Source organism: Podarcis gaigeae (assembly GCF_964106915.1).
Source record: "Podarcis gaigeae genome assembly, chromosome: 10".
NCBI classification, from domain to species: Eukaryota; Metazoa; Chordata; class Lepidosauria; order Squamata; family Lacertidae; genus Podarcis; species Podarcis gaigeae.
Genome location: NC_139686.1, coordinates 24855822 through 24871040, shown reverse-complemented (window position 1 = coordinate 24871040; position 15219 = coordinate 24855822). Strand labels below are relative to the sequence as shown.

General features: G+C 41.7%; 1 protein-coding gene across 3 annotated transcripts in view; it reads left to right on the top strand.

Moving 5' to 3' along the window:
• The first annotated feature begins 270 nt into the window (after positions 1–270).
• The window catches only part of SLC41A2 (solute carrier family 41 member 2), a 41912-nt gene continuing 26963 nt past the window's right edge, over positions 271–15219 (top strand). The window contains exons 1-7 of one of the 3 annotated variants that reach the window (XM_083700499.1): positions 494–676; positions 7411–7517; positions 8340–9082; positions 11529–11636; positions 12830–12901; positions 13746–13890; positions 14479–14625. In XM_083700499.1, the coding sequence (XP_083556625.1) occupies positions 8525–9082; positions 11529–11636; positions 12830–12901; positions 13746–13890; positions 14479–14625 (1030 nt within the window). In that variant the 5' untranslated portion in view covers positions 494–676; positions 7411–7517; positions 8340–8524. Of the gene's footprint in view, positions 677–7410; positions 7518–8339; positions 9083–11528; positions 11637–12829; positions 12902–13745; positions 13891–14478; positions 14626–15219 lie in introns of all 3 variants that reach the window. The other 2 variants (XM_083700500.1, XR_014555604.1) reach the window with 2 other exon arrangements.

The window sequence follows — 15219 nt, the reverse complement described above, 5'->3', positions numbered from 1 at the left end:
CTGAAATTTGAGACATCAAGGTCCGCCGCTGTATAGACACGTGTGCCATTTTGTGTCTGAGGGGAACTTGCCTAACTACATCCCCAATCCTCCCTGACCACTGGCCATGCTGGAGGAGGGCGTCCGGTTGCCCCCACCCCTGCTTTCAGAGATGCTGCCTGCTTGCAATCCCACCCACCCATGCACTCTAGTTATATAATAGGAGGCTGCTCCTCCTCCTCCTCCAAGGCGCGCGTCGCGTGCCAGGAACGTGTGAACGAAGGCACACGTGTCTTTCCAGGGTGGGCCCATTCCGGGCCCCTCGGCGCTTCCTGGCGCTCCGAGGCAGGCTGCTCCGGCCTGCGCGGAGCGGGGTTCCCTGGAGCTCTCGCGGCCCCCGCCGTGGAAGCGCTGAGGAGTTTTCCGAGCGCCGGCGACGCCCGGCCACATCAGCGCCCGCCTGCCTGCGCGCCCGCCCCCCCCGGCCTCTGCCGCGCGTGCTCAGTGGGGCGGCGGAGGCGGCGCCGCTTCTTCTACCCGGAGGAGCTGCTTCTGCCTCCTCGGCGGCCGCTGGCAAGTTCCTTCCTGTGCGCGAGGAGCGGGCGGCGGCGAGGATGGAGGCGAGCGGCGGCGGAGGAGGAGGCGGCTGCTGCTGCCGTGGGTGGCTGGCTCCCCTCCCTGGTTCGCCATTGCCCAGGTAGGAGAGCGGGTGGCCCGAGGGTGGGGAAGGAGATGCGGAGGAAGGGCGGGAAAGGCGCCGCCACCGTCGCCGCCTCGTCCACCCCCGGAGATGGAGGGAAGGGAATCCCCGCGGGGAAGTGAAGGAAGAACGGCATCTGCCTCCGAGGCAGCCCCGGGCCTGGCTGGCAGGCTGGCTGCTCCTTCCTCCCCAGCCTGACTTTCTCTCCCCCACCTTGTTAAATCATTATGGCTAAACTGGAATAGCATTTCCTCACCCCGAGCATCCCTCTAGCTCCCTCCCCTCCGTCCCTTTTCACTCTCCTGAGAAATTTTTAATACTATTGCGTCCTCTTCATATAATGGTTTTATTTCTGTTTCCAGCCCCAGGGTTTGGGGTGGAATAAGCTGGGCAGAAAAGGCAAAGTCTCTTAAGTGGCCCCCCGGAGTGCTACAAAAATAGGTCACCACCTAAATGTTAAGATTATTGCATCTGCGGATGTTACCAAGGCGCTAGTTTCGTGTTTGGTTTTGCTGTCATTTGCAGTTCAGTTGTACCGCTTCAGTTTGTGAATGCTGATGACGTTAAGGCAAGAGTGGATGGCTGTGCATAACTATAAATGTAGGATCTGCCTTTGTAATTTCACCCAGAAGTTGCTGCAGAAGGCAGAGTTCAAGGATGCAAAGTGAAAATTAGGCTCATTCAGAAAGTATTAGTTGCAATTCTGGACTGTCTAGAAAGTTCAATCTATATATTTAAATAGAATTTAAACAAACAAACAACAACAAAACAACATGACTTTGAAAAATAAATGCGAATCAGAGAAGAAATAGTTGGCTGTTGCTAGTATAAAACAGTAGATATCCAAGAGTTCCATATAATAAACAGCACCATATGGAATAAGCATTAAAAACAGCCAAAATAAATAGTATGACAATATCCATCAATATTTGTTTGCAGTTATTACTTGGTGCCACAGATTTGTGTCAGGCTAACTTCGTAGTACACCTTGTGTGTGTGGAACCTGTTTGATGTGTCAGTAAATGTGAATCCAGGATATCAACCTCAAATAGATTGGAAAGCAGATGCCTATAATTTTTTAGGCAGGTAAATTTCACCTGAATTTGACACCAAAGTAACCAATTCCTTCATATACATAGGAATTTGGAAAAAAACAATTCACCTCATTCAGCAGCTTTGGTATGCTGTCTTTTGTTAATCATTAGATAATGGGTGGCAGAGAAAAACAGTTACAGATAGGTAGCCGTGTTGGTCTGCCATAGTCAAAACAAAAAAAATTCCTTCCAGTAGCACCTTAAAGACCAACTAAGTCAGTTCTTGGTATGAGCTTTCGTGTGAGTGTATCTGAAGAAGTGTGCATGCACACGAAAGCTCATACCAAGAACTGACTTAGTTGGTCTTTAAGGTGCTACTGAGAGAAAAACAGGGGAACTTTCAAGCTGAGCTTAATTTTGAAAGGCTTCTGTTTAAATTAAGCACCCACATAAATTGTTCCCAAGACATAAATTGTTCCCATAAATTGTTGCCATAAAAGACAAACACAGAAAAACAATATATATATACAAAAGTTGTCAAACAGTCATTTTTATTTACCGGAATGACAAATCATTGCACACTGTGTGAGTAATGACAGTCTCAGAAGTGCAATGGTAATGCCCCAAGATCCTGAGCTATGTTTTGTATACATGTCAGTGACGGCAACAGAATTAGGTGGAAAGGAAGCAAGATAGTGGATAGGTCTCCTCCATGTCATCTTAGTGATGTCAGCCACAACAGAGACAGCTAATGGAGGACTGACTAACAGTGCATTTCTATACATGTCTACTCAGAGGTAAGCCTATTGAATTCAATGCAGTTTACTCCTAGGATTGCAGCCTAAATCTCTCATAGGTTTATGCCATATCTTATACTAAGTGCCCCCTGATTATCTCTCATTTATACAAATACTTACTTTCATCATGGTTCAAAGGCAGGTACACAGAATGGCAGCTTGGGGATTTAGCTGCTGCTATTCCGCCTTAATTGCTGCACCCTTGAAACTCATACACTGTGAATGGTTAAATTCCTTAGAATATGTTGTATTTTTGTGCAGTTGGGAATAGTGCTTTTTTTGTCAAAGCTAAGCAGCATGCTTAGGAATCTTGCTAAGTTCACAATTTATTTTGAGCAGAAGGGGCTCACAAATGCTTACATCTTAACAAAGTATGATTTAACTGAGTTTTCAGTTCTGTAGATAGTGGTTAAGTTAGCCCTGTAATTATGTTTGCACTACCCTGCATGACTGTTATTTGGCAGATAATCAAACTTACAAAACCAGGATGCTACTGTATTCATCCTCACTACAACATTCATTGTTGCACTTGAGTAAGGTTAATATGAATAAAAACTTAAAATAAAACTTTATGTATTTTTCCTGATTTATCTAAATCTGAAAATACATTTACTTTTCATTATTTTGGACAGGTAATATACATTTGGTCCCTGCTTTGCTGTAAAGTCAAACATTCATTATGAATAAGGATAGTAACCTGTTTAAGACAGTATTTCAAACTGGCACACATGAGTTCCTTGCTTTTGGTGGCTTCTGGTTGTGACAGGTGACTTATGTACTATGAGGTGTCAGACAAACTACAAGAGCAAACTACAAGCGTGCATTAATTACTTGTTCTATGCCAATTTGTCATATCTACCTTTTATCAGTAACTTTGTACCTGCAACAAAAGGTTGCAGTGTGTGTGGCATGCTCCTATTCAGGATTCCAGGCAGACAGGCATTCCTCCCCAGTTTCCATTTCTCTTCTTTTCAACACTCAGCCATCATTACATGCCCGCTGTGTATACTCACTTATCATTAACCACTTTGGGCTCCCCCTGCTCCCCCCCGCAAAGTGATATTTATACTTCTGGAAGCATTGTGGTTCGCCAAGCCTGCTGACAACATCCCTTTTATGAGAGGATAGTACTGTTTTGACTTGTATAATGATAGGCACCTGGAGAATGAGTTCTCTACTAACAAGATGTCATGGTTTCATTTCCACATAATTTCCACAAGTATATACAAACAAGATGGTGTGCTTGATTCCTATCTACATATGCATCTCAACCAGTGTTAAGATTTTTGAGCTCAGTCTGAGGTCATATCAGTTGGAAACGTGCAGACGTGTACTTGGTCAGGGTTGACACAGTTCATTTTTGTTTCAAAACAATTGGGGGGGAGGAGGAGAACAATAACCTATAGTACCTCTAAAGGATATTGCAGAGCTTGTAAATGTGCAGAATGGGGCATTCCAAATTATCAGTGGACTTGTTGTTGTTTAGTCGTTTAGTCGTGTCCGACTCTTCATGACCGCATGGACCAGAGCACGCCAGGCACTCCTGTCTTCCACTGCCTCCCGCAGTTTAGTCAAACTCATCGTAGCTTCGAGAACACTGTCCAACCATCTCGTCCTCTGTCATCCCCTTCTCCTTGTGCCCTCCATCTTTCCCAACATTAGGGTCTTTTCCAGGGAGTCTTCTCTTCTCATGAGGTGGCCAAAGTATTGGAGCCTCAGTTTCACGATCAGTCCTTCCAGTGAGCACTCAGGGCTGATTTCCTTAAGAATGCAGAGGTTTGATCTTCTTGCAGTCCATGGGACTCTTAAGAGTCTCCTCCAGCACCATAATTCAAAAGCATCAATTCTTCGGCGATCAGCCTTCTTTATGGTCCAGCTCTCACTTCCATACATCACTACTGGGAAAACCATAGCTTTAACTATACGGACCTTTGTTGGCAAGGTGATGAGCGCCTCTATTATAGGAAGCTGCCCTACACTGAGTCAAACCATTGGTCCATCTAGCCGCATATCATCTACATTGACTGGTCACAACTGTACAGTGCTTCAGGCAAGAGTCCCAGCCCCAACTGGAGATGCCCAGGATTGAACATGGGACTTTATGCATGCATGCAAGCAAGGCAGATACTATATGTCTAGTTAGTATAGAGCAGGAGCACATTATTGTGGACTTCCTGCTTGTGGACTTCCTGTATATATCTGGCTGGGCTTTGTGAGAACAGAATGCTACCAGATAGACCTTTGGTCTGATCTCCTTCGCTAATGTTATTATAGTTAATGCTATTCTATTGGTGATGATTTACTGAGGACACCCTCTGACTGAACTTCCCACACAGTTATGCTTCTCAAGTCCCTTTGAAGTCAATACAAGTTAGGAGTATGGATACAGGATTTTTAGTAACTGACTGAATTCAGACATTAGGCAAAATCTGTTAATCATTATCTTTTATTAAATGTGTATTCATTCAAAGATCACAGGGCAGTTCGTAACATAAAAATACAAAATGAGAACACAAAATACATCACGGAAAACCAAAAACAAACCAGTAACCCCTATCGCACAATCACATTTAAAAGGCCATAGAGTGTTAATCAGCCAAAGGCCTGGTTTTAGTTATGCCAACTTTGGTTTGGTGTGCTGTCTGAATTTGCAAACCATAGTTCCACCTGCTGCTCTACACTCAGAGATTGCTGTTATTTGCAAATAAGAAGATGGGGGGAGGGAATAGCTCAGCAGAGAGGAAATGATAATAGATTGTGCACTTGGAAGTTCTAAACCAGGTCAGCAAACTTTTTCAGCAGGGGGCCAGTCCACTGTCCCTCAGACCTTGTGGGGGGTCCGGACTATATTTTTTTTTTGGGGGGGGGATGAACAAATTCCTATGCCCCACAAATAACCCAGAGATCCATTTTAAATAAAAGCACACATTCTACTCATGTGAAAACACCAGGCAGGCCCCACAAAGAACCCAGAGATGCATTTTAAATAAAAGGACACTTTCTACTTTGGTAAGAACACACTGATTCTCACACCGTCCACCGGCTGGATTTAGAAGGCGATTGGGCTGGATCCGGCCCACAGGCCTTAGTTTGCCTACCCATGTTCTAAACTATGATTTGGTGTAATTTGAATTGAGCCTTTGTTTCTCGTGGAAGAAGAATTTCACCCACTGAGCTAAAGCAATTAAGCAAATCTATCTAGGTTTCTCTGAAAAGTTGTCATTTATTTTTTACTGACTTTCCATAACTTTTAACAAACTTGTCACCAAATTAATACAAATGAATACAAATTTAAAAGCTGACTTCTCACCCCCAGATCTTCCCTCTATTTTCCTCCCTCCTTTGATGCTTCTAGTACAATAACATTTCCAATTTTCATTTCAAAATTCATCTCTGAAAAGTTGTAATACAAGAATGCAGGTTGTGCAAAGCTCAGATCAATGTACAGAGGTCATGGGTAGAGCCAGAAGGCACAACCCCCCACCCCACCATGTGTTGATTCTACACACACGTTTTTGTGCAATTAGCTGCTCGGACAATGAATGGTGTTTGGGAGTTGGGAAAGTGTAAACAACTGAAGGAAAATATATTGTGTTTTTGCATTTTAGTTTTACTTTTGCAAATAGAAGGAAAATATGTTGTAAGCAACAAAGAACAAGGAATACAGCACAGTGAAACAAGATAATCTGCATTGTAGACATATCTGCCATTCTTAAACATTACACCTTTCGTAAAAACTAGCATAATGGGTTTTCCCGTAGGACCCTTCTAACACTGTGTCAACACAGACACCATTATGCCTCATCATCCTAAGTACCTATTTGCTGATCTTTGCAAGTATGAAAGCAGCCTGTTAGGTTCTGAGTAAGCAAAATACTTTAAGCGTCCTAAGCTATGAGTAATATTTAATGAAGACAATGTGATTATTGATAATCCAGTTAGGCAGTTAGGAAGAGTACAGACCTATCAGTCATATACAGTGGTGCCCCGCAAGACGAATGCCTCGCAAAACGAAAAACGTGCAAGACGAAAGGGTTTTTCGGTTTTTGCGTCGCTTCGCTAGACGAATTTCCCTATGGGCTTGCGAGTTCTTGCAAGTTTTTTTCCTTTTTCTTAAAGCCACTAAGCCGTTAATAGCCGCTAAGCCGTTAATAGCCACTAAGCCGCTAATAGCCGTGCTTCGCAAGACGAAAAAACCGCAAGACGAAGAGACTCGTGGAACGGATTAATTTCGTCTTGCGAGGCACCACTGTACTGTATAAGCCAAGAGACATGGTAGATGTGAAATCATTTGAACCACGCTATGTGCAATTTTTTTTTTAGCATGGAGCAGTTTTATAATCCCTTCAGACTCCATTATCACATTTTTTTTGGTATTGCTTACTCCAACTGCTAAAATTGAAGATTTCTGTTTAAAACATCTTTTAACTACAGGTCCATGTATTTATTTACTAGGTTGGAGGTTTTAAAGAGGCAAGATAGATTGTTGTATTGCAGAACATTCCAATGAACAGGTTTGTAAAGTGGTTCTGCAAGTTTCCATCACTTCTATTATTAGCCAAAAATACTTTTAAAAACAAAACGAAAGGAGAGCTAAGTAGATGTTGAGGAGAGTACTAACATTTATGGAGTAGTAATTGAGGATATTAATTCAATTTATTTCAAAAAAATACACATTACAACATACTAATACTTACGAAAAATAGAAACGGTTACTCCCAGAAACTCTGACTAAATTCCAGAATGATGAATAATTTCAAAGACTCAGACAATAATATGCAATTGTGGTGTCAACTGGCATGTTAGAAGATTTGACCGACTCCTGTATCTTAGTACTAATGCTGTGGCTCTCACCCAAATTATGTTATATCATCATCATTTCCTTGTTGTTGTGTTTTAGGCAGAATGATCTTATGCTCCAGTTTAACATGACCACCATTACACCAGAGCTTATACTGGCGTAGCTAATTGGCACCCTGTGCTTCTCAACAGAACATCAAAAGCACGGTAATAGAAATAGAAAAGAAATCTCTATCAAAGTAGTGAAAAAGTTCACTTCCACAGAGTATCTGGCAACATCATCACCATGTAACTATCACCACATCACTTCTAACGTTGCCCCCGTGTTTACCAATGCTTAGAAGGCCTCAGAAAGCAAGCAGTGGTAGCAGGAGCACTATGATAAAGTCATTTCAACAATTCCATAATTTCTTCCACACAGAAGGTACAAGCATAACTACCAGAAAGCATTTAAAATGTCTCAGCAGGTTAGGGAGATAGCAAATGCTTAGAGTGAGGGACTTCTACAGCCAGAGATTCAAAGTCAAACTCAGGCATAGGCAAACTCGGCCCTCCAGATGTTTTGGGACTACAACTCCCATCATCCTGTTAACTAGAGATGATGGGAGTTGTAGTCCGAAAGCATATGGAGGGCCGAGTTTGCCTATGCCTGGTCAAACTCAAGCATTTGTGGACAAGCCCTTTGTCAGAGACAAATATTGATGTGCTTCAGGGAAGGGGAGAAGAATGACTGCAGGAGAATCAGGATTTTGTCTTGCAGAAGGAAAAGATATGAACCAAGCTGGGTTTGTTTCCCATTCCACCCATTTCCTTCCCATTTTGTTGCTGGGGTTGTGCCACCATATGACTGAGAATGATTTAAGATTACAACAGAAGATCTTTAATAAAAATACATTTTAAAAAACAAAAAAACCCAGTATAATAGCATTGCTATAACGTAGTAACTTCCTTGGAGTAGATGCCTGTGCTATCAAGTTTTAGAAGCCAAAAAAGGCAGATGTGTTAACATGTTTACTGTGTTCTTTTTAGATCCCAGCTTTGTTGTGGAATTGCTCAAGACCAAAAGTTAGTGAAAAGAAATCTTTCTACATAACAGACAACTTCACAACGTGATCGGCTGTATCAAATCAAATATCTCTATATAACCATTTGATGCATCATTCAAACTTCCCTGGGATCTGAAGCAGTCATCAGAACAATATTTTTGAAACAGCATGACTAACTGTAAAGGAAGATCTGTCAGCAAGAAAACAAATGATAAAGCCTATCATGGAGAAAGTTTTGTAAATTGGACTATAAATCTAAATACAATTCAGTCTGACAAGTTCTTGAACCTGCTGTTAAGTATGGTTCCAATTGTTTATCACAAAAACCAGGAAGAAAGACATAAGAAAGTGAATGGTCTCTGGCAAGATGGATTACAGCCATCAGGGCATGGTTTCAGTGTTAGGACTGACCAGCACATGGATTATCATCATTTCTCAGATTCAACTTTTCATAATGGTAGCAATGGACATAATTCATCGAGCTGTAGCCCAAAGTATGATAACTTCGCAGGATATAATTATTCAGACAGAATGGACATGTCGGAAACAGATATTATGCTGCAGGACAACAACGTATCTAGTGATGGTGAAGAAGATACCATTGTGGAAGGCAGCAAAAAACAGCCAAAAGAATCTAGTAGCATTATGGCATTACAGATACTGGTACCATTTTTGCTAGCAGGCTTTGGAACAGTATCTGCTGGGATGGTTCTGGATATTGTTCAGGTTGGTATTTCCTACGTATGGCTTTAAATGTACACATTCTGATTTTTTTCTGACATTTAATATGGTCCTCTATATTAAGGCTGAAGTACGTGTTTTTGTTTTATTGTAATGTTGTTTGTTCGTTATGTAAGGCTACTTACACACACACACAACTTCTGAGTGGGTCCTTCTGTAGTCAAGAGGGAGCTGAAGATTTTGTTTGTGATTTGAGTTCTCAAATGTTACTTAGGTTCATATGAGTTTCAGGAGGTTAATTGTCCTTGCAATAAACTTATGTTCAGCACATGTTGAACAAGATATTAGTCACGCCATTTTTCTACAGTGGTGCCTCGCAAGACGAAAAGAATCCGTTCTGCGATTCTCTTCGTCTAGCGGTTTTTTCGTCTTGCGAAGCAAGCCCATTGACAGCTTAGCGGATTAGCGCTATTAGCGGTCTAGCGGCTTTTAGCGATCAGCTGTTAAGCGGCTTATCAGCGGATCAGCTGTTAAGCGGCTTAGCGGCTTAGGAAAAGGGGGGGGAAGCGGTAAAAACCCGTGGGAACTCGCAAGATTTTTTCGTCTTGCGAAGCAACCCCATAGGGAAATTCGTTTTGCGAAGCGCCTCCAAAACGGAAAACCCTTTCGTCTAGCGGGTTTTCCGTCTTGCAAGGCGTTCGTCTTGCGGGGCACCACTGTAGTTTCCTTTTCTTAGTCTACCCACTTCACTGAGTGAAGCTTTATTCCCCCACCCCCACCTCTAAAATCCGTTTTCGCTGCTTTAGAATTTGTAGGGAGGAAATGAGGTCATTTGGCACAAAGGCAGAATTTTCAAAGCCAGGCAAATTGTGTAAAGGGACACCACAAGCGCCATTATATTTGCAGGATCTTTAATATCAACTGGAGGCCACCCCAGTCTCCATGCAGTGCAAGATTCCAAGGGCTTGTGTTTCCTTTTGGGAACGAGACTCAGCAGAGACTGTGGTGCCTTTAGGATATATGGTTTACTTGCACACATGTACAGCCTGCGATGGAGGGGCTGACAGCATCAACACCTCAAAAGGGTCTTCTTCCTCCCATGGACACGGCCTTAGATTCGAACAGAAATCACACATCATGTTCTTTCTCTCCAGCTTGCCACTTTACTTCTCGTTTACCAAGAAGTTTAGGGAAGCTTTTAACGTTTGATGTATTACTGTATTTTAATATTTTGTTGGAAGCTGCCCAGAGTGGCTGGGGAAGCCCAGCCAGATGGGCGGGGTATAAATAATAAATTATTATTATTATTATTAACATCTCTCTCACATCCACACACCAAACTCTCTACTCTAAACTCCGGCTTTTATCTGTTGAGGGCCCTGTTCTCTTTAAAAGCTCATCACCCAGGTTAACACCTCACAGGAAGCCAGCGTGGCTTGAGCAGATTTGAGCACTGGCTGAATCCAGGGATTAATTAGAGGGGTCTGGCACCCACAAACTCCTAACGCTATCTTCACATTTATATTTCAAATTCCTCAGTTTGCTGGTTGGAAATCGAATTAAGGTATGTTATTTAAACTACTTTGGTCCTATTGAATTAATCTTTAGGGCAAGGTGAATTACACCTAAGGAACCTGAAGATGCAATCTGAGTCTTTGGCTATAATTTTTGAAATGTACCGGGGGACTGGATGTGCTGGGACACACAGTACATTGGATCTGTAAAAGGGGTGTGGGGAGAAGATCCAGATTACAGATTGTTGGTCAGCTGTGTTCATAACTGGGAAGCTTTGAGGACAAGTAATTAAGGAGTTTGAAGCATTTGGAAAAGAACACGGTCATTAAACACAGTCATTGCAAAGAACTAGCATGATTTTCTCAATAACAAGCCACGCCAGGTTTACCTTTATTTGGGTAGGTATCTTCATAGCAAAAAAGGTTATATGGATGTAGTATATATTGATTTCTGCAAGGCTTACACAAGGCCCTCCATCATATTCTTTTTGACGCCTGTAAAATGCATGCTAGACAATGTTGGTGCTAGAACGAGCTGTTCTTCTATATCAGTGCAAGCTGCTAAACTAATGGCAGCGAGAAAGGCCATGATACTTCTTTTCCTTGCAAGTCCCACTGAGATATCAAAGCAGATTAGCTACTCAGTTACAGTCTTTGGGCTTTTGATATGCTAGTTACATAATACTGTCAAGGGAAACAACAGCTTTATATATTCAGCTATGATATGTCATGACTCATTATTGGAATGTTTCTGTACTGTTGATGGTACTGATACTGGGGAAAATATATTAGATACTGAACTGATTTTGGCTTTATTAGTTACTGAGATTCATGAATATAAAGTATATTCTGCCCTTGGTAATATCTAGATAGAAAACCCTTTCCCATAAATGTAAGTTTGTGTCACTATTTTTAAAACATTTATTTTATTGTGTTTTTTTAATATATCTATTTTATGCTTTCCATTTGTCAAATAGCATTGGGAAGTGTTCAAAAACATTACTGAAGTTTTCATTTTGGTTCCTGCACTACTTGGTTTGAAAGGGAATTTGGAAATGACTTTGGCATCCCGACTGTCAACAGCTGTAAGTATATGAAGCATTATAAGGCTGGGGTATTGATATTAGCGGTTTCTTGTTACACAGGGACATCTGCAACATTTGTTGAGATCCGCATCCATCATCAATTATCATAGGCAAGTGACAGTTGAAAAGTGAATAGACTGGTGTGCTGACCCTATTTCCCCAAACCACCCCTTGTGTCCTGTGCCCTTCATAGTGCATTGCACCCTGTCTTTTGTCAGGTTGGTTGGAAGAAGTCAGGTGGCGTCAATCTTTTTTTTATCCTCACATATCTCTATGTGCATAGTTATTCAAAATGCACATTGATGTGCATTTAATTAATAAAATACTCTGCAGTTCTTTAGTTTGGGAGGTATTAAAATATTTTTGGGGTCATCTGCTTACTTCTATGCAAGAATTTAATGATTTTAAAATTGTGCAAAATAAGTACTCTTGCATCATTTAAGCATAAGTCTGCCTTTAAACATTTCAAACAATAAGAATAGAGAGAGAGACTTAAAGGGAAGGTTCTGAACAGTCAAACAACAGTCGGAACAAAAAAATTCCTTCCAGTAGCACCTTAAAGACCAACTAAGTTAGTTCTTGGTATGAGCTTTCGTGTGCATGCACACTTCTTCAGATACACATTATTGGAATGTGTATCTGAAGAAGTGTGCATGCACACAAAAGCTCATACCAAGAACTAACTTAGTTGGTCTTTAAGGTGCTACTGGAAGGAATTTTTTTGTTTTGACTATGGCAGACCAACACGGCTACCTATCTGTAACTGGAACAGTCAGAACAGTGTCACGAGGGGGAGAATAACCATGCTTTGTGTCTTTTGTCATCAATCTTATAATTAGCATAATTTTCATATAATTCCTATGAACCAGCTGCTGCCAAACAAATAAAAAACCTGCAATTCTACACTACATGCTAATAATGCTGCTTTAAACACAAAGCAGTTTTTGACAAGATACGGTATACAGACAGTATGTAGCTCTCCACTCCCTTAGCACTTTTGGATTGACAGTCAGTTAAAATCTGATCACTGCTTCCATTTTAAAGAAACATGCACACAACTCATATACTTTTGAGATGAAATGATGTTATAGCACACAAAATGTTTGTGGTAGAAAGCGATAGTTGAACTCTTCAAATTACTACCAAGGCAATATTTTTCACTTGCTAAAAACACACTTTGTGCTTTTTTACAGGTAAATGTTGGAAAAATGGATTCACCCATTGAGAAGTGGAATTTAATAATTGGTAATTTGGCCTTAAAACAGGTAAGGATTCATAAAAGTGTTAAAAAGCCATTGCAGATTAACACATTGTCATGGATACAAGATGTCATGGACTGGTTGGATGCAGAGGAATGGTGGGAGGAACCAGCTGGGGAAACCCAAGGGAAGAAGGCGGGGAGCCCAGGGAGTGCTGGTTGGAGGACAATAATGAGTGGTCAAAGGGAGAAGACTGGGAGGAGGAGCTGTCGGAAGCTGAAGAAGTAACAGGAAGAGGTCTTCTGAAGGCGGGCGGGGGGCGAAAGTCTTTGCTCCCCCCCGCCTGCCTTCAAAAGCCATCCGGGACAGCGGAGAAACGCGCTGCGTTTCTCTGCTCTCCCGGGAAGGCAGGCAGGGGGGAGCAAAGACCTTTGCCCCCCGCCGGCCTTCAGAAGAGGTCCAGGACCTCTTCTGAAGGCTGGCGGGGGGCAAAAGTCTTTGTCCCCGCTGCCTGCCTTCCCGGGGGCTTTTAAATCGCCCCGGACAGCGGAGAAGTCCTCCGCTGTCCCGGGGTTTTTAAAATGCTGGCGGGCGGCATTTGGTATACTTATTTGTATAACATTATTCTTGTCTATAAAACTTAGCAAAAAGAAAGAAAAGAAATCAATAAATGCTATAATGAAGCAGTTGGCTGTACACACGGCAGCTCTGTCCTTGCCCATTTTGGAAGCTGATGCTGAGGAAATTGGTAATAGAACAAAGAGCACATCTCTCATGGGTGTTCTACCATGATCTTGGCAGTTGCTTGGATTTCCTCATCATTTGTAAATTTTTTGTGCAGCAGAATGTTTATACAAAGGCAATTCTTGTGATGCAAATTCAATTTTCATTTTTATCTTCACTTCTTTAGGTGCAAGCAACTGTAGTTGGCTTCTTGGCAGCCGTGGCAGCCGTGATATTGGGGTGGATTCCTGAAGGCAAATACCGCCTTGATCACTCAGTCCTCTTGTGTTCTAGCAGTGTAGCAACAGCCTTCATAGCATCGCTTTTACAGGGTAAAAGAAACATTATGTTATAAAAAGTACTTAAATACAGAAACAATTCTAATAAACAGCAGTTTTGCAGCGTAAACGAGGCATATTGTTTAGACGAATAGTCAGTTTCATTCCACCTGTGTTCTAGCCCGCCAGAAATAGAATAGAAATTAAGGTATTTTCCAGAGACTGCTTAACTTGCATTTAATAAGTGGATTTTTAAAAAAATCTATTGAGTGTTAGTCAAGTAATGTTCTTTGTCTGGTCTTTACAAAATTATCTCACGTGTTTGTTAAGTTGTGGATTGTTGATGGAAACATTTTAATGAATAGCATATGAGGTAATAATAATTACAAATTCAGCTCCAGTTGTTCAAACATGCATTCTGGAATTTACACCATTTAATTTTTAATGATTGTAAAAAAGCAAGTATTCATGCTCTAATAAGCAGAGCTGCTTTTAACATGGTGAGAAGGACGTAAATTAAATAGGAGCACTGCACTAAGCTGGAAAAACACCCAATTTTTTTAATTTGATCACTTCTTAAAGTTTTCCACTCTTACAATTGCAGCATGAGACTGATAAACTTTCTACTTCTGTTGGCTCTAGGAATAATAATGGTTGGAGTTATTGTTGGGTCAAAGAAGACTGGCATAAATCCTGACAATGTTGCAACACCCATTGCAGCGAGCTTTGGAGACCTTATCACTCTTGCCATACTTGCTTGGATAAGTCAGGGTCTTTATGATTGCCTTGGTGAGTATTGTGGTGCTTTTGAAAGGCAAATATCTCCCAACAGCCAAATATTTGCACATGTGAACAATATGCTGAATATCCATCCCCCCACACGCCCGCTGGCTTTCTACCTGCATATTTGTTGTTTATTGAGTTAGTTTAGTTGGGAGCTTGAAATTCATTAGCTCACAAAGGAGGCGGGCAGAGTAGTCCACCTTGGCCTCTTCATTCTACGGCTGAACTCAGCTGCTTAACTCACCTGTTACTTTGGCTTGATGCTTTGTCATCGGAGCTCAAAGCTTTTGTTCTAAAGCAGTGTTTCTCAACCTGTGGGTCCCCAGATGTTATTGGACTACAACTCCCAACATTCCTAGCCAGCATAACCAGTGGTCAGGGATGATGGGAGTTGTAGTCCAACAACATCTGGGGACCCACAGGTTGAGAACCATTGTTCTAAAGTTTAAAGACTGCAGTTTACACTTAATCCTTATCACACAATGCTTCATCTTACTAAGGGAACAGAAAGGGGTACTATTCGATCCATAGTATTGTACAGGGCACACAACTATCTGCAGAACAACAGCAGCAGCAACAACAAGAACTGTAATACAGTCT